Here is a 27,757-nt window from a genome sequence, read left to right on the forward strand (position 1 = left end):
GTGTCTTTCTCGGTTTAGAGATGTGTGTGTGTGTGTGTGTGTGTTAGGGTTTACTTGGCAATGAAGTGCCCTGGCTCAGCCGCGTGCAGTTCGTCGGTGGCATTCATCGTTGGGCGCTCCACTCAGCACCCTCTCAGCGTCACCTTATCACGTTAACTGTGTGTCTCTGAGGCTGTGTGTCTGTACTAATACCCACAGCAGTTCCAGCTCTGCTCTGTTCCATTCATCCTGTGCTAATGGAATTTGTTAAAGGCCAGCCCAGACTAGCCCGTCTGGTAATTGGGCCCCCCGAACCCCCCTATGAGAGGCACTCTGATCAGCCAGTACTAATATCACACAGCCTGACAGAGGAGAGGTGTGTGTGTGTGTGTGTGTGTGTGTGTGTGTGTGTGCATGACAGCAGAAAGATTTCACACATTGATTGGGAGACCTGGTGTGTGATTTTGTGTGGGGGGGGGGTTACCGTCACAGCTGTCACCTTCCATCACACCCCCTTCCTTCACCCCCTCTTTTACCACCCTATAATCTTCCCCTTCTCCTCTCCCTCATGAACAGGGTTGCCATCTCTCCTCTCCTCTCATCCTCTCTCTTCCTCTCCCCCTTCACTTTACCACTCTACAACCTTCCCTCTCTCCTCTCTCTCATTCTCTACTCTCTTCTCCTCCTCTCTTCCTTCGATTCCTCTCTCTCTAGCCTCTCTTCCTCCCACCCTTCAACCTCCGCACTCCCCACTCTCCTCTCTCTCTAGCCTCTCTTCCTCCCCCTCTCTGTACCACCCTCCAACCTCCCCACTCTCCCCAAGGTCACCCATCTATCTAGTTTGGCGCTGCCAGTTAACAGTGGTGTGTAGAGCCAATACTCTCACTCACACACACACACACACACTGCACCCCTCCCCACCACACACACACCTTCCATCACTCCCTCCCCAAACAGACCCCTCCATTCCTCCTCCTCCCCCACCCCCCGGTTGTCCCTCGTCTCCTCCACCCACTCTGTCATTCCCTAGCCGTTATAGAACTGATAGGTGAAGTGACTCTCTAATGGACCATTTACCCCTGGCTCATTGGGTGTGTTTCACTTCTATTGGTTGTTCTCTTATTTTAAACGTAGTCTTTCTCAGTTGATTTAGATGTGTTCTCTCAGAGTTTGGAGCTGGAATCGCTAAAATGCTTTTCACTCCTCCTACCACCTTTTCCAGATATTGTTGAGTCCATTCTTTCTCGGTTATTTTCTTAGTGCTTGGAATCCCCGGAAATGTTTTACCTAGTCTTTTTCGTTCTTTTGCCAGATATTGTTGAATGGTGTCCGTTGAGAATGGTGCTTATTGTAACGACTGGAACGGAATCAAACACGGTTTCTGTGTGTTGGATTGATACCGTTCCAATAATACCATTGCGGCTGTTACAATGAGCCCGTCGTCTGCGTCAGTGTGACTGACTGACCAGCAGCCATTGCCGGAGAAGATAAAATAGAACATCCCTTGTTTCTCTTCCTTCCCCCACCATCTTCCCCCTCTCCTCTCTCCCCTCCCTCGTGCAGGGTTGCCCTCTCTCTTTCTCTCTTCCCCTGTCTCCTCTCTTCCTTCACTTCCTCTCGCCCCCTCTCTCTGTACCACCCTCCAACCTTCCCCACATCTCCCCAAGGTTGCCCATCACTCTAGTTTGGCTTTGCCAGCTAACAGTGGGGTGTAGGTGCCAAAACTCACACACACACACACACATACACACACACACTGTTGTGTGTAGAGCCAAAACTCATCTTCAATATTGGCAGCTGCTCTTATCACCATTGATTTTGCCTGGCTCGGTAACAAGGCCAATGTCTCCCTCTAATTCTCTAGCTTTTGCTTCCTGTCTCTCAGTGCCTTTCCGTTGTCGTGATGTACTGTTGTACTGTAGCAAATAACAATCCAACCATCTATTGTACTTCCAATTGAGCCTGGTTCAACAATCAGTCAGTGGACTGTGGTGCCAGTGGAAAGTAGGCCACGCTTAGTGGCTCCGTGTGGGCCTACTGGGCTGCCGAGGGTACAGATGGAGAGACTGTGTGGCCTCCTTGCCTCCACAACATGACTGATGATCGCATCTTTAGCAGCTACTTATCACCATCACAATCAGGGAGGGCAGTCTCCAGGCTTTCAATAGAGCTCAACCACTCAATCTAAATCGTTGTCAATTAGCCATGTCGTTCTGTTCTGTTTTCTGTTTTCTTGTGTACCACACGCTTGCGGGCCGCAGAGCTACAGACGTGGCCTAGACACTTGAGGTCTTCACATTTTTGAAGGAGATCTCCCGGACGTTGTCTACTTGCAGATGCCTTTTCGGTTCGCTAACCGTCTTCTGTCTATTGTCCGATGCGACGCTTCATCTATCTACCTCTGTTGTCTCTGCTCCACATGGTCTCTTGGACTGTCTGTTAGTTCGCCCTCGTAGTTCGACTCCATCTGTTTCTCTGGCTGACCACTGTCCCTTATGGAAGAACCAATGGAATTACCCAAATTTGCTTGCTTTCTTTTCTACTTTACTGTTAGTTCTCTTTATAGAAATGAATATGTTTGGTCTCGCTCATCTATTTATTTATTGTGTGCGTGTGTGTGTGTGTGTGTTAGCTCTCTGCCTGGCTCTCTCTTGTCTTTGACCACATGGTGCAGGGTAATTTGTCTCTCATTCTGACACATGCCCCTCCCTCTCCTCTCCTCTCCTCCCTCCCTGCTCCCCCCTACTTCTTTTATCTTTCAGACGAAGACAGCAGGAGGGTGTGGACCTGAGCGAGAGTGAGAGAGAGAAAAGAGAGAGAGGCTGAAAGCAAAAGGAAACCAGGTAGAAGAAAAGGAAGAGTGGGCGTGACAACAGAGAGAGAGATAGAGAGTCTGATACACACGCTCGCTCGGCAGGAGTGTGTCCAGATTGCCCTCTGTGTGCGTTTTGTGTGTGTTGAGCAGGTGGGACTTTGATGGGACAGTGAGCAATGCCTTGCACGCAGCGACAGCAGGTTGGCAGTAGGGGGCGACGCACCCCTCTCCCCCTCCTCCTTCTCCCTCTCTTCTCCCTCCTCCTATCCCACACTCCTCAGCTCAGCCAAGCAGCTATACACATACCTCCCAACTGTGAGTACACCGCCTTAACTTAATTCACACGTCAATGTACTTGTACAGTCGCTGCTCATAACAATGTCAAATAATGACTGAGATGTCGTCACACATCAGTATTGCAGGTAGAAATGTAGTGTACAGAGCAGCACAGACTGGATTCTAAGTTCTTTCCATGGCATTTCTATCTGCATCTTTAACAATGTGGTTATGAGGTTTTGGGCGTTCAGTCTGTGGTTATATTGTATGCATACTTTGTCTATTTACTGTGGAATTGATTACCTCAACTCATGTATTAGTCATTCTATTCATCTGGTTTCCTTAGTGCAAATCATATTATGGATTGGAGGGCCAGGGTAATTCAGCAGGGAATTGAGTTATACAACAGAAAAAGCAGGCGCAAATGCACACACACACACAAACACAAACACAAACACAAACAAACACAGAAGGCAGGTGATGGGTCAGAGTTGTCTCCTCCCCTCCCACTCAACGCAATATCCGAGCATTAAAAAACAGCTGAGTTTGTGGGACTGCAGGGAAATTGATTCAGAGTGTCCTACAGCTTTGCTTTAATAGCAGACTTTGAGGAAGAATTGTGGATGCATCCTAAATGGCACCGTATTCCCTTTATGGCGCACTTCTTTTGACTAGAACCCTATGGGCCCCGGTCCATACGAGTGCACTATATAGTGCCATTTGAGACAGAGGGAGTTAGACAAAGAATTGTGTTTGTTGCTGCGGCTGCTAATGTTGTTCTGTTATTCATCTAAGTCATGGATCAATGACTCGCTCAGACCTTCACCCACTCTAACACACGCATCACGCCTATACACGCACGCACGCACGTGTGCACGCACACACACACAGTTTGACAGTGATGAAAAGCATTAAAGCTCCCCCTGAGAATTAAGGTGTCACTAAGAGAGAAGGGTTACGAGGAGGAGGAAGAGGAGTGTAGGATGGAGAGGAGGAGGAGGAGAGGCTGGTTGAATAGTAACAGCGGGATGAAGTGGAAAAGGAGGGGGAGGAAGAGGGGGGGGTCAGATTGCGGGGATTGTAAAGGTCAAGGTGTCTCCTGTTGAATTAATGAGCCTCTCTAATGTCAGAGTCATTGATACGGTCACCACAATCAATACACCATCCACATCTGAATTCATCGGCCAAACAACAACCAAAACATTGACCGAACATTGCACTCGACTAGCTTTGCGCTCGCCTAGCTTTATAGCCCATGGGTGGTAACTGTTGTTTAATCATCAATTATGGGGAATTTGCCGAGCAAGTGAGGGCACGTGCTGATGTGCACTGTGAGGTAGCTAAGTCCAGGCACTCTGTCTGTCTGTCTTTTCCCTCTCTCTGTCATTTCCTGCCAGACTGTGTTGACTATCTAACAGACTTTCTCCTTTTCTCTCTCTCCCTCGCTCTCTTGCTGCTCTGCTGCTCTGGACTAACAGACCAAATAAATGAATGTAAGTGTTTCACTTCCTTCTGCTTTGATGTGTGGTATTTCTGTTTGTAGATGTGCAGCAAGAGCCCTACAGTAAACACTTTCACCATGAGAAAGATGATCACGACTCCTGCAAACACAGCGCACAATAGAAACCCTCGGCGTCGCACTGCACCTTTAATGAATCTAGCGTTACTGTGGCGTCTTCACTTCAGTGAGTCTCCATGTGCCGGAGTCTTGTTTGCTCCCTCCCGGAGGAGGGTGATACCTACGGGAATTAAGAGGAGATGGAGGAAAAGAGGCACGCCTGTCTCTAAAATGGGGCTAGTGTTGTCAGATCAAAGAAAGGGGGGCTTAAAAGAGAGCATAAAAGAGAGGAGGGGAAAAGAAATGAGTGTGTAAGCGAGAGTGAAACGATAGACAAGTGTAACCACCAAAACAAGTGTAACCACCAAAACAAGTGTAACCACTAAAACAAGTGTAACCACTAAAACAAGTGTAAACAAGTGTAACCACTAAAACAAGTGTAAACAAGTGTAACCACTAAAACAAGTGTAACCACTAAAACAAGTGTAACCACTAAAACAAGTGTAACCACTAAAACAAGTGAAACCAGGTGTAACCACTAAAACAAGTGTAACCACTAAAACAAGTGTAACCACTAAAACAAGTGTAACCACTAAAACAAGTGCAACCACTAAAACAAGTGAAACCAGGTGTAACCACTAAAACAAGTGTAACCACTAAAACAAGTGTAACCACTAAAACAAGTGCAACCACTAAAACAAGTGGAACCACTAAAACAAGTGGAACCACTAAACAAGTGGAACCACTGAAACAAGTGGAACCACTGAAACAAGTGGAACCACTAAAACAAGTGCAACCACTAAAACAAGTGGAACCACTAAAACAAGTGTACCCTAACTGTGCTTCTTCCAATAATGGAGCACTGCAGCGCCTGCAGCAGCTTCCACACAAATCTGATCAGCTGAGAAACAGCCTTATTACCTCTGCCACTAGGGAATCTATCATTTAAGTCTCTCTCTCTCATCCCTCTCTCTGTCTCCCTCCCTGTCCTTGACCTTTAATAATTTGCTCCCACCATCTCTACCCGTTTCTCCCTCTGTCTCTTGTTCCGTCTCTCCTCTCTAACGTCCCCTCTGTTTCTCCTTCCATCTCCCAATTTCTTGCTCCCTCCATTCCCTGCCCTCCTTTGCCCACTTACCTACCTACGTTCCACAATGTAAATATATCTGTGAAACTAGACCTGCCTCTTTCATTCAGAGTCAAATCAGAATCCAACCAACAAGTACCATTGACCTCTATTCCAATACAATACAGTAGGACTCAGCGGGTCAAGAAATTGGAACAAATATATCACAGATGTCCAGGCCACACACCAAAAAACTGAACACCAGAAATCTTGACAGGAGACATAAAACCTATGGGAATATAGAATGTATAGAATATGTACTTATATTTCCCTAATGGCACCCTATTTCCCATAGGCCCTGGTCAAAAGGAGTGCACTACATAGGGAATAGGGTGTCATTTGGCACAAAGACCATGCACTTTAATAATACTGTACCACGCCTTAGTATGTAGGATTTAATAAGTCTGATATGAGTGAGTGGTTTATGGACATAACAGTACAGTTAGACAGTAGAGAGAGAAAAGAGGAATACCTCTGTCCCCAAGGGGCCCTCTCTTCTTGATATATTCTACTAAATATTCCACGAGTGTCTCATTTGCATTCATACAACACTCACTTTTCCTCTCATCTCAACCATTTTCTCTCCCTGCAGTGCTCTCTCTCTCTCTCTCTCTCTCGAAGTGATATGTAGGAATTACATTCCCCGTTAAGTTTCAGCGATACTTGGAAATCAAATGACTGTTATTCTTAAGTCCCTCCGTGAGACAGTCCCTGCGCGTGGCTGTAAATCTGTGGGTTCTAGCCAGTGGGCTATTCACTTCTGTGAGAGTCCGAATATAGGTAGCCCAGTTAAGCTGTGGGCTCTAGTTACTAGGACTACGGGCTTCAGGACTGTGTGCTCCCGGCCCCTGCGGATGTCTGTGCGTGTCAGAGGAAGTCAACACAGGGGTTATAGTACAGTGCTGAGGTGGAGACGCAGCCCATGCAAACACCAGAGATCTCTAGCTTAAACAGGGCTTGTGGTTTCTAGTCGGTGGTTTAAACCCTGGTGTAAGCAGAGCAGTGGGCTCTACTCGAAGAGCCAGCCTCAGATCTACAGGCAGAACTGTGGGTTTTAGCGCTGTGGGTTTAGCTCTGTGGGTTTTCAGTGACTAGTCAGCCCCACAGCAAGGGCTACTGAGATTCAGGGGGGTTCCGGTGGCTTCTAGTCTAGTCAGTGCCAGTGAACTCTTGTGAAGGCTGTCTGATGTAGGCAGCACAGTGTCTGTGGGTACAGTATGAGAGCGTGTGAAGGTTCTCTACGGTGAGGTAGTGTCTATATGGCTCTGTGGTGAGTCAGAGGCCGATCATGTGACCACAGCAGGTCAGGGACAGGGCGGCAGCACTGCTCTGTGTAAAACACACACCGACTGCTACCAGACACAGTTTATGTAGCGCGCGCGCGTGTGTGTGTGTGTGTGTACGACTGTGTGAGTGTACGTATGAACACTGTGCTTCTACATCTGCATTGCTTGCTGTTTTGAGGTTTTTTAGGCTGGTTTCCTGTACGGCACTTTGTGACACCTGCTGATGTAAAAAGGGCATCATAAATACATTTGATTTGATTCTGTGTGTGTCTCCTCCGCAGTCAAAAAGCCCCCAGTGATCACCACCCAGCCTGAGTCCATCACCGTGTTCGGTGCTGAAGACATCCTCCTGACCTGCGAAGCATCAGGAAACCCTCCTCCGGAGTTAGTTACTGTGCAATGACACTGCTTTTGACACACACACACACACACACACTGTCTCTACAGTCTTTATCTCGGTAGTCTCTCATGATTTAGTTCTGAGATTTGACCTTGTCAACAATAGAAGGTCATGTAGAAAAATAACGGTAACCCCTCTTGACTGCAGTTGCACTGCGACATTTGACCTCTCCCCGTTTTATCGCATCTTCATTGCAGATATGTTTTCTAATGGACATGATATGTCCCTGTATCCTTGCAGCACCGAAGATATCCGGAGATGCTATGGAGAAACATCAGTATTACATGAGAGCGCGGCACCCCACAGTCACACTAACAAGGGAGAAATAGATTTTGTCCTCAAGGGACGGCCTCTTAAAGATGCCATATCAAGGTTTTGAATCATTTTTGCCAGTTGTTTTTTTAAGTAGTGCTTACGAGCCAAAACAGGTCCCCGGAAATGGTCACAATTGTGTGAAACGCCATCAATTTAGTATGACATGCTATGATTTTGTAGGTGCTGAAGACCCCGTTCAATCTTTTTTTAATGTCTCTACGTTTACTAAGTGGAAAAAGCTCAATTTGCAGAGCAAAATATGAATATCACAATTGTATAAGACTCTGTCTAAATCCCAAATGACACTCTATTCCCTATATAGTCCTTTTGACCAGGGCCCATAAGTGTGCTATTTTGGACGGAGCCTCCAACTCCCTCCCCTTTAACTTTTTCCTCTTCCTTTGTCAAACAAAGTGGAATGCAGGGCCATACTGTGTAAATGTCACATTGTGGCTTTAACTCTTTCTTCTGTGTTTTGTCTGTGGTCTCTTGCTCTCCCTCCCTCTCGCTCACTCGCTCTCTCTCGCTCTCTCTCTCTCTCGCTCTCTCGCTCTCTCGTGCTCTCTCTCTCTCTCTCTCGCTCTCTCGCGCTCTCTCTCGCGCTCTCTCTCACGCTCTCTCTCCCTCCCTCTCGCTCACTCGCTCTCTCTCGCGCTCTCTCTCTCCCTCTCGCTCGAGCACTCTCTCTCTCTCCCTCTCGCTCGCGCTCTCTCTCTCTCGCGCTCTCTCTCCCTCTCGCTCGCGCTCTCTCTCTCTCCCTCTCGCTCGCGCTCTCTCCCTCTCGCTCGCGCTCTCTCCCTCTCGCTCGCACTCTCTCCCTCTCGCTCGCACTCTCTCGCTCTCGCGCTCTCTCTCGCGCTCTCTCTCGCTCTCGCGCTCTCTCTCGCTCTCACGCTCTCTCTCTCGCTCTCTCTCTGTGTCTCTCTCTCTCTCTCTGTGTCTCTCTCGCTCTCTCTCTCTGTGTGTCTCTTGCTCTCTCTTGCGCTCTCTCTCTCTGTGTGTCTCTCTCTCTGTCTCTGTCGCTGTCTCTCTCTCTGTCTCTCTCTCTGTCGCTGTCTCTCTCTCTGTCGCTCTCTCTCTCTCTCTCTCTCTCTCTCTCTCTCTCTCTCTCTCTCTCTCTGTCGCTCTCTCTGTCGCTCTCTCTCTCTCTCTCTCTCTCTCTCTCTCTCTCTCTTTCTCTCTCTCTCTGTGTCTCTCTCGCTCTCTCTCTCTCTGTGTGTCTCTTGCTCTCTCTTGCGCTCTCTCTCTGTGTGTGTCTCTCTCGCTCGTGCTCTCTCTCTCTGTGTGTCTCTCTCTGTGTGTCTCTCTCTCGCTCTCTCTCTCTCTGTCTCTCTCTCTGTCTCTGTCTCTGTCGCTGTCTCTCTCTCTGTCGCTCTCTCTGTCGCTCTCTGTCTCTCTCTGTCTCTCTGTGTCTCTCTCTCTCTCTGTGTCTCTCTCTGTCTCTCTCTGTCTCTCTCTCTGTCTCTCTCTCTGTCTCTCTCTGTCTCTCTCTCTCTCTGTCCTCTCTCTCTCTCTCTCTCTCTCTTTCTATCGCTATCTCTCTCTCAGGTTTCGTTGGAAAAAGGATGGGGTGGAATTTATCCCAGCCAATTACCCGGGCCTGTCGATGTCTCTGGGTTCCGGAACCTTCATGACAACAGGGGCAGGGTCAGGACCCATGAGCCAATACCAGGGCAAATACAGCTGCTACGCTGATAACGAGCTGGGCACCGCTGTCTCTAAAGAGGTCCAGCTCATCACTGAGAGTGAGTAAACCAGAAACTCCAATCCGACATTCTAATAATCATTTGAATGTTCCAGCAACGGTCCAGTTGGAATGCCAGCAAATTCAAGTTCATGTTTTTATTATATATTAGTGTGGCTATTGGAACAGTTTGGCACTTGAACATACTTCCTTTTTTTGCACATTAGTAGACCTAATGACTTGTATCTGCTGCTGACGATCAGTAAACTACTGACAGTCACGTCTCCGTCAGAGAGAGAGAAAGTAATGCAGAGTGAGTGAATTCTAGATTAAGGGTCTCCAACCAACCCCCAAAAATGTATATTCCTACACTTGAGAGGTTTTTAGTGTCAACGTGGAGATTTAAGTTGAGACATCATGCAGGGTGCAGGTCAAATGCTCCCTGGCACCACCTTTCATTTACAATGGGTATTATGTGAGCAAAGCTATTGGCTGCTTCATGGGCAATAATTTAACAATTTATAGTGCCGTGGTTAGTGTGTTTTATAGAGCGCTCAGCTGGTAACACATAGGACCTACTACCAAGGCTCAACGCTTATATACTTTTTACCGTCGCCTGAAACACACACACACACATACTCACACTCACACTCACACTCGCTCTCTCTCTTGCTCTCTCTCTTTCTCTCTCTCTCTTTCTCTCTCTCTTTCTCTCTCTCTTTCTCTCTCTCTCGCTCTTTCTCTCTCACTCTCTCTCTGTTTCTCTCTCTCTCTCTCTCTCGGTTTCTCTCTCTCTCTCTCTCTCTCTTTCTCACACAACCCCATAACTAAAGTAAAGAGCATATCCTATCTCCAATCTACCTGGGTCTCCGGGCTCTCTGTCTCCGGGCGATCTCCTTCTCAGTTTCCCTGACAACGGTTTCCCCAGAAACGAGGTCTAGTTAATGTCATGCAGTAACAGAACGACAACAACTCTACTCGGCTAGGTCTGCTGGGAGTATTAACAATGAGAACAGAGAAAGAACACACACACACACACACACACACACACTGTGTGATGACTCACAAAGAATCCAGCCTCCTGCTTCTGGTGTGTAACACCGCAACTTGATAGCTCTTTGAAGATTTCTCATCAGATTCTTCAACTTCCTGAATTTGACGATCTATAAATAGTGTGTAACTTCTCAAGTTATTCTTGTGCATTGCGGCAGTTTGCCTGTAAACACGTTGTCTGCTGCTTGTCTAAGGCCACCGGTATTTAGCGTTGTAAGACTTGTGGAGAGCATGTACAACACTGCTATATCAAGTGCCATTGAGAAGACCCTTTGATCCAAAAGCGACTTCAAGTCGAGCACGTACATTTTCTTTTTTTACAGACGGGTGATCCCGGGAATCGAACCCGCTATCCTAGTGTTGCAAATGCCATGCTTTTCCAACTGAGCTACAGACGACCAACTCTAATGTCTTCGTATCAACTCCTACTGATCTTGTTGTTTTGAGTCTGAATAATAATTGGCACGTACAGTACGTTGTGAGTTGACTAGAAAACAGGGGCTCACACATGCTTATAACAAGTGACAATGCATTGATGCATCGCTCTATGTCTCCCTTTCAGACACCCCGGCCCTCCAGAAAGAGAAGAAGGTGAAAAAGAAGGTGGAAGAAGGAGAGAGTGTGATACTGAAATGTAACCCTCCTTTCAGCACTGTTCCGCCTGTCATCCACTGGATGGACAAGAGTGAGTCTCTCTCTGTCTCTCTCTGTCTCTCTGTGTCTCTCTGTGTCTCTCTCTGTCTCTCTCGCTCTCTGTGTCTCTCTCTGTCTCTCTGTCTCTGTCTGTCTCTCTGTCTCTCTGTCTCTCTCTCTGTCTCTCTGTCTCTCTCTCTGTCTCTCTGTCTCTCTGTCTCTCTCTCTCTCTGTCTCTCTCTCTCTCTGTCTCTCTGTCTCTCTCTCTCTCTCTCTCTCTGTCTCTCTCTCTCTCTGTCTCTCTCTCTCTCCATCTGTTTTACTCATCGTTGTCAGTCTGTCTCTCCATCTCTTTAACCCTCTGAAATGTCATGGTGTGTTCTTTTTGCTGAGTAAAAAATGAATAAACAATATTCTCTCTTCCTCTCTCTCTCTCTCTCCCTTCCTCCCCCCTACCCTCCCTCTGTCCGTCCCTCCCCTCCTCCTCCAGGACTCCGTCACATTGAGCTGAATGATCGCGTGACCCAAGGCCGGGATGGGAACCTCTACTTCTCTCACGTTACAGCCGACGACAACCGCAACGACTACACCTGTAATGCCCAGTACCTTAGTGCTCGCACCATCCTCTCCAAGGAACCCATCAGCCTCACCGTAACCATCTGTAAGTACACCGTGCCTCAGTCACCCTGGTAACACCGTAGTACAACTATAAAGACTACACCTGTAACGCACAGTACCTGAGCGCCCACGGAGCCTGTCACTTTGACTGTTACAGCCTGTGATGAGTGGGTGGACATCAGTATCCAAGGTAAGACACCGTAGACTGACCTTGTCCACCATGGTGACTCCCCAGATAGCATTACTAGTCAATCACCGTCAATCACTATCGTCAGTCACCCCTCTCTTCGTTAGTTACAAAGCCACTCTGACATTGATCAACAGAGACATTGATGGTACCGCAGCCCCCAGCCAAAACCACCTGGGGGTAGAGAAGAATGTCAGATGTCTGTAGTGTTGCCTCTACAGTAGTGTGGCTACTGACCAGACATGGTCAGGACCGGAGGGAGTCCCACAGCCAGCGGGGGGATGGGGGGGGGGCTCTGTAATCTGCATAACACACTGGTAATGAGATGCTCTACACATGCTGGGTTACAACTGTCCTACACGCACTATTATTAACAGGCTGGTGGCAGAGCGCTTAGCATCTGTGTGAGAGAGGTCAAAGATGGGGAAGGCTTATTATGGTAACATACTTCCTCTGCTGTGTGTGTGTGTGTGTGGGGGGGGTGGGGTGGGTGGGTGGTTGTCAGGGGAAATATGTTGCTAAGGGCTCTGATCGCCACCTGAACCCACCAGTGGTAGAGTTCAGTTTGTGTGTTAAACGCAGTGTGAGTGTCTGTCTGTGTGTGCTGTGACTGCTGTATCAGCACCTTTGCACTGCTCTCGGCAACCTTGCAATTACTAATACATATGTATGAACCTGTCTGTTTTCTCTGCCTCCCTCCCTCTCCCTCCCTCTGTCGCTCTCCCTCTACCCCCTCTTTCTCTCTGCCTCCCTCCCTCTCCCATCCCGCCATCTCCCTCCCTCCCTCTCTCTCTCTCTCTCTCTCTCTCTCTCCCTCCCTCCCTCTATCTCCAGCTAACTCAGTGGTGCGGAACCGAAGACCCCAGATGATGAGGCCCTCAGGGGCCCACAGCACTTACCACACCCTCCGGGGCCAGAGCCTGGAGCTGGAGTGCATCGTCCAGGGCCTGTAAATCTAACTCTCTCTCTGTCTTTATTTTTGTGTGTGTGTGTGTGTGTGTGTGTGTGTGTGTGTGTGTGTGTACGCATATATTATCTTACATCTGTCAATCAATGTGAGCCTGTTTGACGTTTCTCTTCTTGACCCATCTTGCCTCTTCCTCGCCCGCCTCCTCTCTCTCTCTCTCTCTCTCCCCCTCCAGCCCTACCCCTACAGTCCAGTGGGTGAGGAAGGACGGTCAGCTGTCCGAGTCTCGTACACTCAGAGATCTGTCTGACCGCCTGCTGCGCTTCAGTAACATCTCAGAGAGCGACGGGGGAGAATACCAGTGTTCAGCCAACAACTCACAGGGCACGGTCACACACATCTACACCGTCAGCGTCGAAGGTACAGAACATATGCTATCTAAACACTCACGCTGAGGTTGTTTCCGTTCTGTGTGTGTTCTGTGTATATTCTGTGTGTTCTGTGCATATTCTGTGTATGTTCTGTGTGTTTTGTATATATTCTATGTCTTCTGTGTGTGTTCTGTGCATATTCTGTGTATGTTCTGTGTGTTCTGTATATATTCTATGTGTTCTGTGTATATTCTGTGTGTTCGGTGTGTTCTGTATATATGCTGTGTGCTCTGTGTGTTCAGTGCATATTCTGTGTATGTTCTGTGTATTCTGTATATATTCTATGTGTTCTGTGTGTGTTCTGTGCATATTCTATGTGTTCTGTGTATATTCTGTGTGTTCTGTGCATATTCTGTGTATGTTCTGTGTGTTTTGTATATATTCTATGTCTTCTGTGTGTGTTCTGTGCATATTCTGTGTATGTTCTGTGTGTTCTGTATATATTCTATGTGTTCTGTGTATATTCTGTGTGTTCGGTGTGTTCTGTATATATGCTGTGTGCTCTGTGTGTTCAGTGCATATTCTGTGTATGTTCTGTGTATTCTGTATATATTCTATGTGTTCTGTGTGTGTTCTGTGCATATTCTATGTGTTCTGTGCATATTCTGTATATGTTCTGTGTGTTCTGTGTATTCTATGTGTTCTGTGTATTCTATGTGTTCTGTGTATTCTATGTGGTATGGGTATTCTGTGTTCTGTGTATTATATGTGTTCTGTGTATTCTATGTGTTCTGTGTGTTCTATGTGTTATGTGTGTTCTGTGTTCTGTGTTATATGTGTTCTGTGTGTTATATGTGTTCTGTGTGTTATATGTGTTCTGTGTGTTCTATGTGTTATGTGTGTTCTGTGTTCTGTGTTATATGTGTTCTGTGTGTTATATGTGTTCTGTGTGTTCTGTGTGTTCTGTGTGTTCTGTGTGTTCTGTGTGTTCTGTGTGTTCTGTGTGTTCTGTGTGTTATATGTGTTCTGTGTGTTATATGTGTTCTGTGTGTTATATGTGTTCTGTGTGTTCTGTGTGTTATATGTGTTCTGTGTGTTCTGTGTGTTCTATGTGTTCTGTGTGTTCTGTGTTCTGTGTGTTCTATGTGTTCTGTGTATTGTGTGTGTTCTGTGTATTGTGTGTATTCTGTGTGTTCTGTGTATTCTGTGTATTCTATGTATTCTGTGTATTCTGTGTGTTCTGTGTATTCTATGTGTTCTGTGTATTCTATGTGTTCTATGTGTTCTGTGTATTCTATGTGTTCTGTGTATTCTATGTGTTCTGTGTATTGTGTGTGTTCTGTGTATTGTGTGTGTTCTGTGTATTCTATGTATTGTGTGTGTTCTATGTGTTCTATGTGCGTTGACTGTTACGTATGATCTTATTGTTAATGTGTTTTTTTGTAATACTATTGGGTGTTGATGCTATATTAATCTGTTTAATACTATCATATGCTTTAGCATTGCATTCTGTATCATGTAATGTGTATACTGTTGTGTGGTGTGCTGTTGTTTCTAGTACTGTGGTGTGTGTATAATACCGTTGTTGTATTATGTGTTTTGTCATAGCTGCTCCGTACTGGACCAAGGAGCCCGTGAGCCAGCTTTATGCCCCAGGAGAGACAGTGAGACTGGACTGTCAGGCCGATGGCATTCCCTCGCCTGCTGTCGCCTGGAGCATGAATGGAAATCCCATCACAGGTCAGGAATCACACACGCACACTATTACACACACACTACAAGGTTTTACTGCAAACTCAGTACACCTGCTGCTGTTCCTGATCTACATAGGGCAAATTTAGGGTTGGGTTGCTCGTTTGAATTCCCTGTCTTTTGGCTATTGCCAACTCTGGAGTTTTCGTATGTAATATGGCAGTCAGTATTGTGCTTCGGTAGAATGTCTTGCTGACTTGCTGTGTGTGTTCAGGTATAGACCTGGACCCCAGGCGTACTGTGAGACATGGAGCTCTGATTCTGAGAGATGTGGTCTTCACTGATACAGCAGTCTACCAGTGTCAGGCCCACAACAAACACGGAACCATCCTAGTCAATACCTACATCTTTGTCATCGGTGAGGAGGTGCTCTGTGTGTGTGTGTGTGTGTGTGTGTGTGTGTGTGTGTGGGGTGTATTTGTTAACAACATGTAGGTCGCATTGATTAACCCGTTCCCTGCTATCCTGCTCCAGAGCTGCCGCCTCAGATCCTGAGTGCGGACGGACAGACATACACTGTCACAGAGGGACAGAAGGCTGGTCTACACTGTCAGACATTTGGGTCTCCCAGACCTAAAGTTACATGGTGAGACACGCCTGTATTAGTTTCTATTCTTCTACGAAACTAGCTTATTTAATTAGATTTAAAGAAATCTTCCAACAAGGAACAAATGTGTCACTCTCCTCATTGGCAAATGGTCAGCCAAAATCCTACCTTGGTCTGTTTTAACAGGCGTCACAGTTCTGGCTCTTGGTTTTTCCATCCTCTCTGGCTGTGTTTTCTGTTTAGTCATCTCTATGTACCTCTGTGTATTTCCTATCCAGGGAGGTGGACAATGGCGCGTCTCTACTGGCTGACCCCAGGGTTAACCTGCTGACCAATGGAAGCCTCCAGATCACCAACATCTCCCATGACGACGAGGGCCTGTACACCTGCTCCATCAGCAACACCAACATGTCAATCAACGCTGAGCTGGAGGTGCTGAGTGAGTAGGCCATGAATCACACACAGGGACACACACACACACACACACACACACACACACACACACACACACACACAGACATAAATGAACACATACAGTATAGACTCATGCTGACTCATTCAATCACATGCACAGCACACACTTATGCACACTAATTCTCTCTCTCTCGCTCGCTCTCTCTCTAACCCTGTATCTAATCATGTCATCTTACCCTGTCTCTCTATAACCCTCTCTCTCTCTCTCTCTCTCTCTCAGACAGGACAGTGATTCTGTCTCCTCCCGGGGACCTGCGTGTTAGGCCTGGGAAGACGGTCATATTTACCTGCCTGGCTCAGGTGGACTCCAAACTGACCCCCCCACACATCCAATGGAGGAGGAGTGGACAGAAACTAATGCAGTCGTACGCTGAGGACAAGTAAGAACATGTTTAGTGTGTTACTAAGAAGGCCGTGCGGGTGTGTGTCTGTCTCCGTGTGTGCGTGCACTTGTTTACCTAAATTGTAAGGACCCCAATGTCCTACCATTTCACCTTAATGCCCTGACAAGGTAGGAAAACAATAACTTTTTTTGAAAAGTCTGGATGTTTTGTTCAAATGCTATTTTAAACTTAAGGTCTAGGGTTTTGGGGTTAGTTTAAGGGTTAGGGGTTAGGGAAAATAGGATTTTTAATAGTAAAAAAAAAAAAAAAAAGTACACTCCAAAAAGTCCGGAAATTTCATGAAAACACAGCTGTGTGTGCCGGCACCTGTACGGCTCTTTACGGTATTTACGCGTATTATTATTTACGGTGAAGGTATACGTCTGACGACGCGACGATAATAATGATGACGGCGATGACAATACTGACTATGACAATCCCGATATCCAGGTACACGTTTGAGGGCCCCGACCTGATCGTGGCCAACGTGCAGACCGAGGACGAGGGGGTTTACACCTGTGAGGTCATCACTAACCTGGATATGGCTGAGGCCAGCGGATCCATTACGCTAGTCGGTATGGAAATGTCCCATTTCAATGTCGTATTTCATATGTGGTATGATGCTGCCAGTGCTTCTGTACTGTACTATTGTGCAGTGATGCATTAATGCTGTGTTTTTTTAAATACATTTTCCAATATAGTTGGTATGGAAATGTCCCATGTGAATGTCAAAATGTTTGGTATTGGGATAAACCTCTGTTGTGTTGTACTATGCAGTAATACTTTGATGTTGTGTACAGTACACACTGTACTCTAAGTATAACTTACAGTATGCTCTAGTAAGTTCAGAAACATTTTCCACTACAGTTGGTTTGGAAATATGAACATATGATAACCATAACACCGTGTGGTATATTGTTTCCACAGCGTTTGTTTCTTTCTTTCAATATGTAATGTTAAGTTGATACTGTGCTGTATGCCTCAACTCGTGCTGAACTGTTAACCCCAAATTGATTTCTCCCCCATCCCCCCCTCTCCAGACCGTCCAGATCCTCCCACCCAGCTCCAGGTCTCTGACCCCAAAGACCGTGGAGTGACTCTCAGCTGGACCGCTGGAGATGACCACAACAGCCCTGTCATAGGTACAGACATGATACTGAATGAACACAACAGCCAACTTCAGTGCGGCCTTTGACATTATCGATTATAGTCTGCTGCTGGCAAAACTTATGTGTTATGGCTTTTACAACCCCTGCTATGTTGTGGATAAAGAGTTACCTGTCTAACAGAACACAGAGGCTGTTCTTTAATGGAAGCCTCTCCAACAAAATTCAGGTAGAATCAGGAATTCCCCAAGGCAGCTGTCTAGGCCCATTTACTTTTTTTCAATCTTTACTAATGAATTACCACTGGCTTTGAGGAAAGCCAGAGTGTCTACAGTATGAATGTGGATGACGCAATACTATACACGTTAGCTACTACAGCGACTGAAATGACTGCAAAACTTAACAAAGAGTTGCAGTTAGTTTCAGAGTGTGGGTGGCAAGGAATAAGTTAGTCCTAAATATTTCTAAAACTAAAAGCATTGTATTTGGTACAAATCATTCACTTGAACCTCAACTAAATCTTGTAATAAATAATGTGGAAATTGAGCAAGTTGAGGTGACTAAACTGCTTGGCGTAACCCTGGATTGTGAACTGTGATGGTCAAAACATATTGATACAGCAGTTGCTAAGATGGGGAGAAGTATGTCCATGATAAGATACTGCTTATCTTGACAGCACTGTCAACAAGGCAGGTCCTACAGGCCCTAGTTTTGTCGCACCTGGACTACTGTTCAGTCGTGTGGTCAGGTGCCACAAAAAAAGGACTTAGGAAAATTGCAATTGGTTCAGAACAGGGCAGCACGGCTGGCCCTTGGATGTACACAGAGAGCTAATATTAATAATATGCATGTCAATCTCTCCTGGCTCAAAGTGGAGGAGAGATTGACTTCATCACTACTTTTATTTATGAGAGGTAGTGACATGTTGAACGCACCGAGCTGTCTGTCTAAACTACTGGCACACAGCTCGGACACCCATGCATACCCCACAAGACATGCCTCAAGAGGTCTCTTCACGGTCCCCAAGTCCAAAACAGACTATAGAAGGTGCACAGTACTAAATAGAGCCATGACTACATGGAACTCTATTCCACATCAAGTAACTCATACCAGCAGTAAAACAAACAGATAAAAAACACCTTACGGAACAGCGGGGATTGTGAAGCAACACAAACATAGGCACAGACAAATGCATACACACACACACACACACACACACACGATAGCATATGCACTATATACACACACGTACACATGGATGTTGTACTGTATATATGTGGTAGTGGTGGAGTAGGGGAATTAGGGCCTTGGCAGCAGCTAATGGGGATCCATAATAAATACAAGATACAAATACACAACTGACACTGACACTAGATCTGGGTTCAAGTATGATTTTTTTTCCGCCAAACTCTTGATTGCGCTGGCCTGGCATACTGTAGCCAATGTAATAGCCCCGTCATTGCAAACTGCGAACCCCGCCTATCTGTCACTCCAGGCAAGCACAATCAATTGCTAAAAGTATTCAAACTTTACTATTTGAACCCAGGTCCAATTGATACTAGACCACTGTGATGCTTTTAACTATAAACCCATAGCCATCATACCATGCATCTCCCCATGGGAGAGTGAGGTCCTGTTTCTAATGTTGTTTGCAGTGGAGATGACCACAGCTGTCCGGGTCTGGGGACAGAATGGACACTGCCTTGCCTGCCTTTGATAACCAGATCACTTTGAGGCTTTGCGTTTTGAATTACCAACCCCAAATCGTATCATGTTATATTATTGCATCTCTCCTGAGAACATGAAAACTTGCTATCTCGTTACACGGACTGTGATTTCTCCGTTGTCACATATTACTTCATATCTTCTGCTTAGTGGCATTGACACTGATGGCTGATGCTCTCTCTCTCTCTCTCTCTCTCTCTCTCTCTCTCTCTCTCTCTCTCTCTCTCTCTCTCTCTCTCTCTCTCTCTCTCTCTCTCTCTCTCTCTCTCTCTCTCTCTCTCTCTCTCTCTCTCTCTCTCTCTCTCTCTCTCTCTCTCTCTCTCTCTCTCTCTCTCCCCCGTCCTTCTCGCCAGAGTTTCGGGTGGAGTTTAAGGATCATGTTTCTAACGAGTGGGGTTGGGAGGAGCTGAAACGTGTTAGTGGAACCGAAGAGAGTGTGAACCTTGCCCTGCAGCCCTATGTGTCCTACCGTTTCCGGGTCATCTCCGTCAACGACATCGGGAAGAGTGATCCCAGCACGCCTTCTGACCTTCACAGCACGCCACCTCAAGGTTAGACACACCTATCAAGTGTGTTTGTGTGTGTGCGTCAAAAAATGAAACGCTTGGTAGTTTCAAGTTATGCACTAGAGTCTTTACATCCGCTAGTACCTAGGCCATATACACCCGTTGTATAGTCCTTTACCTTGGTATAGAAGCATTGAAATTGGGACACATGAACATAACCTGATGGTAGTGCCATTTTATCAATGCCTCAGGTTGACATGTAGATATGTCAATGGTGAGAATGCTATTTCAGTTTTGGGTCATGGCTTCTCCTGTGTTGGGTCAACATGGCCCCAAAAAAAGCTTAAAATGTATATATTGGTTTGGGGAACTCATTTAATCCACAGCCAAAACCACATGTTCTTTTATTTTACCTTTACGATCGCAACAATGAGGAAAAAAACATCAAAAATCACAGTAAAAAAAAAAGTATTTTCAGTGGTGTTTCCAAAGTGACCTTTTTCACACTCAACTTAAATATTGTTTTATAAACCAGATGGTAGATGAATCAGGATATATTTCTACACCAATAAAAAAAAAGTTGTATCACTATGTCACAACATATACGCATGTGATAAAGAGATTATTGCTCAATAAGCTTTTTATTAAATCTCTAAATCAACGGGTAAAGGTGTTCACACTAGGCAGAGCCCCTTCAAATTAGTAGCAAGCCAACCAAGTTATAAAAGAAAAGTAATGAGTTAACTTACAGGGAGAGAGGGTCAATCCAACAGAGATTCCCCTGTTCTACTCTAAAAATGTTCCTTATGATGAGAAACACTGATATACCAAGGTTTGTGGTTGTACATAAAAATGGGGCGACGGGGCTGAGCCTTAGATTTTGAATGCTTATTATAACGCCACCTATGGGCCAATCCGTGCTGTTTTTGGTATCTGAGTAGCAGTGTTGATATACTTTGATATTACCAAAGTAGAAAACATTTTTACCAATCGGGCATTGAGATATTGCGACAACGGCAGAAGAGTAATAAGAAAGAAAGAAAAATGACATCAAAAGCAATAGGTTTGCTTGCAATTTCACTGCCAAAATCTATCAATGGAGATATGTTCCAATGGCCCTAATCTCCCATATACAGTGAGGTCTGGAATGATTGACACCTTTTCTAAAGATGAGTGAAAATTACTGTATAAAATGAATAATTCAAATACTGAGCTATATTGTATCCTAAACATTTTTATAGCTTTTTACTAATACAATTGCTCAGAGAAAGAGATTTTGTTTAACAAGTTTTTTTTTTTTTCATCTCATAGATAGGGGTCAAAATGATTGACACCCATGTTTTCAATATCTCACCTTGCCAGGATAATGGCACTGAGCCTTTTTCTAAAAAATGTTTTATGAGTTAGAGAACACATTGTGTGAGGATCTTATAGAGGAATAGGGGAACCATACCTCTGTATAGAGGAACCATACCTCTATACAGAATCATGAAAACGTAGGGTTTTGAGTTGAAGAGGGCAGTCCAGTGCAGACAAAGGATGTCTTTGCAAGGTGAGGTATTAAAAGGAATTGAATATAGGTATGTCAATCATTTTGACCCTTTACCATTTTGAGGAGAAAAATGTATTACTTGTGAAACAAAATCTCTTCTCCGATCAATTGTATTAGTATAAAAAAATATAATTTCCCCTTTTTTTTCGCGTACAATACAGCTCAGTATTTGAATGATTTATTTTATACAGTAATTTTTGCTCATCTTTATCAATAATTTCGGAACCCACTGTACAGTATATAGTGAAACTAGCTCTAACGCGGCTGTTTATTAGCGAAGGGGTCGAAGAGCCGGCTCTTGTAGGTGAACGTTGGGAGCCGGGTTGCATATCAGAAGAGCCGAATCTATTTATAAAAAATATTTTTTTAATCAACAGATTTAAATGATTAGAATGAACTCATTCAAAGAACGAAAAAAGAAAAAAAAATACTATAGGCCTAAATGCTCAAGCGCGCACACATTCGTGACTGTCTGCTCAGACTAACAGCCTCACCTGTTCCTGTCAATCAGACACGCAGTGTCAACCAAAGAACCAAAGATGCGTGAGGGAGGGCCGAGCCAACTCACTCAGTCACACACTTAGCAGCCGAGGAGAGCGAGGAAGGACAGCTATGAAAACAACAGCTAGAAAATGAGTCGGAAGCACTTGGATGCATTTTAATAATGTAGACAATGTTAGTGTAGAATTTGCCAAAACAAAATCTCATATTAAGCCGGTTCTACGCACAACCTACACCGGCATCTGCGAACTGTGCACCCAACTGTGAAGCTAGCTGTAGTGGAGCTTCGAGAAACTAGCAGGCCTGCAAGTGATAGTGGTGGAGCCAGCACCTCCACACGAGATGTATCCACTCAGTCAAGTAGGCCAACTCCGCGACCCACAGCAACGCAGTCTTCCATGGACCAGTTTATGCCAAAGTCTATGTCTGTAGCAAAACAAGGCCAAATTGATATTGCATTGGCTAAAATGATTGCCACTGATTTCCAGCCATTTTCGATCGTGGAGGACAGAGGTTTAAGAAATTATAGCAATAGTCTAAATCCAATTTACACAATTCCAAGCAGGAAAACCCTTTCAAAATCACTTATTCTACAACTGTACGAGAGCACACAGGCTTCATTGCGGGAAAGAGTCCAAAAAGCTACTGCAGTTTGCCTTACCACTGACTGCTGGACATCAAGGGGTAACCACTACTTACATGTCAGTTACATGTCACTTCATTGAAGATTCTTCGATGTCTAAGCTGTCTTCTGGACTGCTTTGAGTTCAGCGACAGACACACCTCAGAGAACTTGGCAGAGGAACTGTTGAGAGTGGACAGAGAATGGCAAGTAGATGGAAAAGTGGTCAGTTGTGTTAGCGACAACAAATCCATGAACATTTTAAAATGGACCCATCATCCATGTCTTGCCCACACAATCAACCTGACTGTAAAGAGATTCTCTGAAGGTGATGAAGCCCACTGTGGACAAAGTGAAAGCAGTTGTGGAATACTTCCACAGGAGCACAGTAGGTGCTGAAAAACTAATGTCTACACAACGCCAGATGGGGATGCCTGAGCTGAGGCCTAAAACAAGACCGCAGTACAAGGTGGAATTCAACATTTTACAAGTTGAAGCGGTTTCTTGAGTCAAAGGATGCCATCATCTCTACCCTGGCCATTGTCAATGCACCTGTTGATGCTCTGGCCCAAGAGGAATGGGAGGTGGTGGAGGAGGTGTGCAGAGTCCTGGAACCCTTTGAGCAGGTCACTGTGGAGATCAGTGGAGAGAGGTACAGTAAGCAGTTATTACTACATCATGATTTAATCCAGAACTATATATGTATATGAGAATGTAGTATCAGTAGACAAAACATGAACCTGAACTAATAAGTTACTGTTCTCTCTTCCAGCTATGGCTGTGACAGCCTCAAAAATTATACTCCTGTGGATGGGTCTGCAGCAAATCACAGCCAGAGAGAAGCAAATGTAACCACAGGACATGTGACAGAGTTGATGGACACCCTATGTTCATCAATGGACAGGAGGAGCCCCTCCTCCAAAGATCTGCAGAACCTCTGAGCTGATGGAAGAACAAGGCCTCTGTCTACCCACGGCTTACTAAGGTCATGACAGGGAGACTCTGCATAGTGGCCACATCCGTTCCCTCTGAGAGGATCTTCTCGAAAAGGGGACAAATAATTACTGAGTGAAGAAACTGCATCAGCCCCTCGAAAGTGAGGCAGCTTGTATTTCTGAATGCAAATCTCTCATAAAAGCAAAACATAGTCAGCATTGCTGTGTGCTGCTGGTTATAACATGGCACTAAAGAAGAGAGAGAAAAGAGGGACCAGTTTAATGTTTTAAGTGAGATGCTGCAGTTTTGCACATTGTTATACATTTTTCTTTGATATGGTGCAATATTCTATTATTATGTTGTTCAGATTGTATTTGTTTTGAATTGTTACATTTATTTGCACTTTGTTTATATACATTAAAAAAGTTCTACTTTAAATGCACATGTGTAATAGCATCCTTCTTTTTTACATTTATTTCAATTTGTGGGATGCTGCAGTTTTGCAAAATGTTATTTATTTTTCATTGATATGTTGCAATATTCTATTATGCTGTTCAGATTGTATTCATTTGAATGGTTAGATTTATATGCCCTTTGGTTATATACATTAAAGTTATACTTTAAATGCAAATGTTTAATAGCATTCTTTGTCATAACAAACCAATGCATTTTTAAATACATTGTGGTGAAGGTAGAGTATGATTTAATTTAATAATTTAATTAGAATATTTTTAATAACAATCATAGTCAAACTATCGCAAACTGTTTGACTTGAAAAAATACAACAAAAAAAACATTTTAAGAGCCGTTTGGGAGCCAAAAGAGCCGCCTCTTTTTGGTGAGCTGAGCTGAACCAGCCGACTCACTGAAAAGAGCCGGAATGCCCATCACCACTGTTTAGGAAACTAGCTCCCAACTAACTCTGAACCAAAGCTATTCAATGGAGTTTGGGTGTTTTAGCAGTCAGAAGCATGCAGTCAGTGGAACCAGGGTTTATTTGATCACACGGCACATCTATGGACTACATCTTCCTACTAAATACATTCCCAATTTTGGTGTTCCCTTTCCTGCAGTCATCTAGCAAAATACTTTCATCTTCCAAGCTGTTTGAAAAATGCTCAGTGCTTACCTCTTTTTTTGTGTGTTTTCTTTTACACACACACTTCTGAGCAGAAGAGCCACTGAAGAGAGAGACATGAGAAGTCTCTAATCCAGCATCTCAGTTTTCCCATTCCTAGATTAGAGTATGACACACTCTTACCCGGGTCACCTCTTCTAGTCTTTTTCATGTCGGCATCATTCTCGCATCGCATTAGACAGGTGACAATGATCTTTTAAAGTCACCCCCCCCACGTTTGCAGAGATCACGTTCACAGTAAACACTACCCATGTGGGTTCAATAACAACACTTAGTCTGTTATAGTGTCATAACGCAGCTCTGATTGATTCCCAACCGTTGCCATGTTTAGATGTAGCCACGGTTGTGAGACCCAGACAGCACAAACAGCAAATGTTCTGACCTATGGTTGTCATAGTCACAGGAGAACCAGCATCAGAGTGTATAAAAGACGGGAACTAGACTTGGCACCATTGAAACATCAACAGGCAGTGAGAAGGACTTTCTGTACCAAGACAAAGGGGGACATATTGAGACATTATGGTGAGACATGTGAGAGATATGATGCTGGAGGTGTGTGTCACTGTTGTCCTGGGCTTTCTCCCTTTTACCTCTGAGGAACTCCTGAGATCATTGGAACAGCCTCAATCAGATTCTGGGTGTCTATTGCTGAGAGTTCAGACTGTCCTTCCTGGGAGTTAATGCTGATGTTATCACCCAGTGCATGGATAGGTCTCTTGTGCCTCTTAGTACCCAGAACAACTCCCTTGACGTCACCCAGTTCCATGACTTCAGAGGAACATGCTTCAGGATCATCTCTAACTTGACTCTACATGACAATAACACATGGAACTCAGTGATACCCATCCCGGTTGCTGAGGTCCTCCTGACAACATGCCCAGACTGTGTCCTCACTCTGCAGAGAAGCACTGAGGCTGGGAAGCCCTACAACTCTCCAAAGCTCTTGGAGTAGGTGAAGGGAGCTCGCTCATTGCTGTGGAACCAACGATTACAATGGGGTTTCTTGCAGCTTCGCTGGGATTGGCATGGGGTGTCGGGGGTCCGTTGGTAGATTTTGACCATTTGTTTTGTGTTTTCATGTCTTACTCATTGATAGGAAGAATTTTGGTCCAAATTGGATGTTGGGTACTATATTTATTGTCTAAATCCTGTGAATAAAATGGCAATTTTGGGTGCAATCAATTAGCAAATTTCTCAATTAGCAAAATAAAGTTGTCGGAATGCTTACCTTTATCGGATTCTAACTATATAAATTATTTCAGAACAATCTTAGTGGGTGTCAAGGGCTTGCTGAAATGACATGCAATGACTCGCAATGACAACGTCCGCTCACTGTTCTGCTGCTCCCAAACGTGACCTTTTAATAAAGCTTTGGTGATTCAGATTTAATTCAAGGAGGTTTCACGAGCAACACCCTTTATGGATCGGCTTGGCTACCGAATGCACTGGGAAGCTATGCTTGGTTATTAAGCAAAATGCATTTGTTTTTTTATATTTCTAAATATGAGCTTCACAGGCACATGGGCACTGTGCGCCATTGGCCGGATAGGCTGCGTTTCCATTCTCAAAATCCATGCCATGACCAACTGTGTTACCGCTGGTCTTAAATCTCCCCATTTGCGCTGCCTGAAATATGCACATCGGTGCATGTTTTTAAGGACACAGCTCAGATACTGTCACCCCTCCCACCTGATGTAAGACAAATGCCAAATGCGGTGCAATGGTTCCCTGTCATGTTTCTTAAAAGTGACACAGTAAATAACATCCAATGATGTATCGTTGTAATCAGTAGACTTCAGGGAACACTTAATAAATTAAAAAAAATACATAATCAAAAGTTGACTGCGATTTCTTAAGGTTTCTCATCATTGTTGCGATCATAAAGGAAAAAACTAAATTCCATATGGTTTTGGTTGCTGATTTTAAATTATTTCCCCAAACCAATACATATATTTGAAGCTATTTTGGGGCCACATAGATCCAACTCAGGAGAAGCCATGAACCAAACGAAATGCAGATAAATGCATTTTCACGATTGACCTATATGGGGCTCAAAGCCCGACCTTAGGCTTTGATGAAACGGCACCTTTTTTTTTTACAAGTATGCCAATTTTAATATCAAAGTGAACAATATGGTATTTTTTGGGAGTTTATAACCTGGACTAATAGTGATTATACTGTATTATTATCTGCTTGTAGACCTACAGTCCTTCCTAACATGGATTGAACATCAAAACATTCTCTATCTGCAGTGTCAGGGAGTAACTGATTGCATGTAATCTGATTACAAAAAACGAACAGTAATCGGTTACGTTACCAGCAAAAATATTGTAATCGGATTACAGATACTTTTGAAAAACTAGATTACTTCATGGATTACTTTTAAATTCAGAAAGGATGCTTGCAAAAAAATACATTATGGCAGCTTTCTGTTTTCTCAATGACATTCAATTCAGAATTGAAAAAAGACACACGTTTTAAGTTTGTTCCACCTGAGCGAGTCTGACCGCAAGACAGAGACCACTATGATGACACACCAAATGCGTTTGATGGATCCTTTGTTTGTCTTATTCTAATGCCTCTTAAGGGGAAAGCAATCCAAAAGTAACTGAAAGTAATCAGATTTGGGGTAATCCAAAAACTAAGTTACTGATTACAATTTTGGACAGGTAACTAGTAACTGTGATGACATTTAGAAAGTAACCTACCCGACTCTGCATATCTGATTTGGGATTCCACCCCTTTCCCCACTCCACAGCTCCAGACAACAACCCTGAGGATGTGAGGAGTGAGTCTACAGACCCAGACACCCTGGTCATCACATGGGAGGTAAGACTCTTTCTTATGTTAGACTGTTCTATCACCTTCTACATGAATGTTCCACCGAAACTGGAAAATGTGTTCATTTAAAAAAGAATGGGAGAAAAACGTTGAAAAGGCAGAAAATGGTAGGCTAAACTTGTGTACCTGAAGTTCATCCCATAAGGGGATTGTGTGTACTCACATTCTGATTGGCTCCTGTCCCGGTCTGTCACTCTGTCACAGGAAATGGACAGGCGTGTGTTCAACGGACCGGAGTTCCAGTACAAGGTGTTCTGGAGGAGGGTAGTAGGTGACGGCCCCACCTGGCACTCTAATGTCACCACTGAGCCACAGTACATTGTTACTGAAGTGGGCAACTTCTCAGCCTTCGAGATCAAAGTACAGGCTGTCAATCAGAAAGGGGAGGGACCTGAGCCAGACCCTGTCATTGGCTACTCCGGAGAGAATGGTGAGATGTTGTTTTAGAATTGATCTCTCTCTCTTT

At 44.8% G+C, this 27,757-nt stretch overlaps 1 protein-coding gene across 5 annotated transcripts in view; it reads left to right on the forward strand.

Moving 5' to 3' along the window:
• The window catches only part of LOC112221676 (neural cell adhesion molecule L1-like), an 84,249-nt gene that overhangs the window by 41,342 nt on the left and 15,150 nt on the right, over nt 1–27,757 (forward strand). For 3 of the 5 annotated variants that reach the window (XM_042303648.1, XM_024383907.2, XM_042303650.1), the window contains exons 2-19: nt 2,742–3,109; nt 4,549–4,563; nt 7,322–7,424; nt 9,304–9,500; nt 11,055–11,177; nt 11,616–11,786; nt 12,765–12,879; nt 13,073–13,257; nt 14,817–14,948; nt 15,175–15,318; nt 15,435–15,546; nt 15,786–15,946; nt 16,202–16,361; nt 16,815–16,939; nt 17,405–17,506; nt 19,549–19,746; nt 27,209–27,279; nt 27,496–27,721. In XM_042303648.1, the coding sequence (XP_042159582.1) occupies nt 2,971–3,109; nt 4,549–4,563; nt 7,322–7,424; nt 9,304–9,500; nt 11,055–11,177; nt 11,616–11,786; nt 12,765–12,879; nt 13,073–13,257; nt 14,817–14,948; nt 15,175–15,318; nt 15,435–15,546; nt 15,786–15,946; nt 16,202–16,361; nt 16,815–16,939; nt 17,405–17,506; nt 19,549–19,746; nt 27,209–27,279; nt 27,496–27,721 (2,479 nt within the window). In that variant the 5' untranslated portion in view covers nt 2,742–2,970. The remainder of the gene's footprint in view (nt 1–2,741; nt 3,110–4,548; nt 4,564–7,321; nt 7,425–9,303; nt 9,501–11,054; nt 11,178–11,615; nt 11,787–12,764; nt 12,880–13,072; nt 13,258–14,816; nt 14,949–15,174; nt 15,319–15,434; nt 15,547–15,785; nt 15,947–16,201; nt 16,362–16,814; nt 16,940–17,404; nt 17,507–19,548; nt 19,747–27,208; nt 27,280–27,495; nt 27,722–27,757) is intronic. The other 2 variants (XM_042303649.1, XM_042303651.1) reach the window with 2 other exon arrangements.

This window comes from Oncorhynchus tshawytscha, linkage group LG22 (genome assembly GCF_018296145.1).
Source record: "Oncorhynchus tshawytscha isolate Ot180627B linkage group LG22, Otsh_v2.0, whole genome shotgun sequence".
NCBI classification, from domain to species: Eukaryota; Metazoa; Chordata; class Actinopteri; order Salmoniformes; family Salmonidae; genus Oncorhynchus; species Oncorhynchus tshawytscha.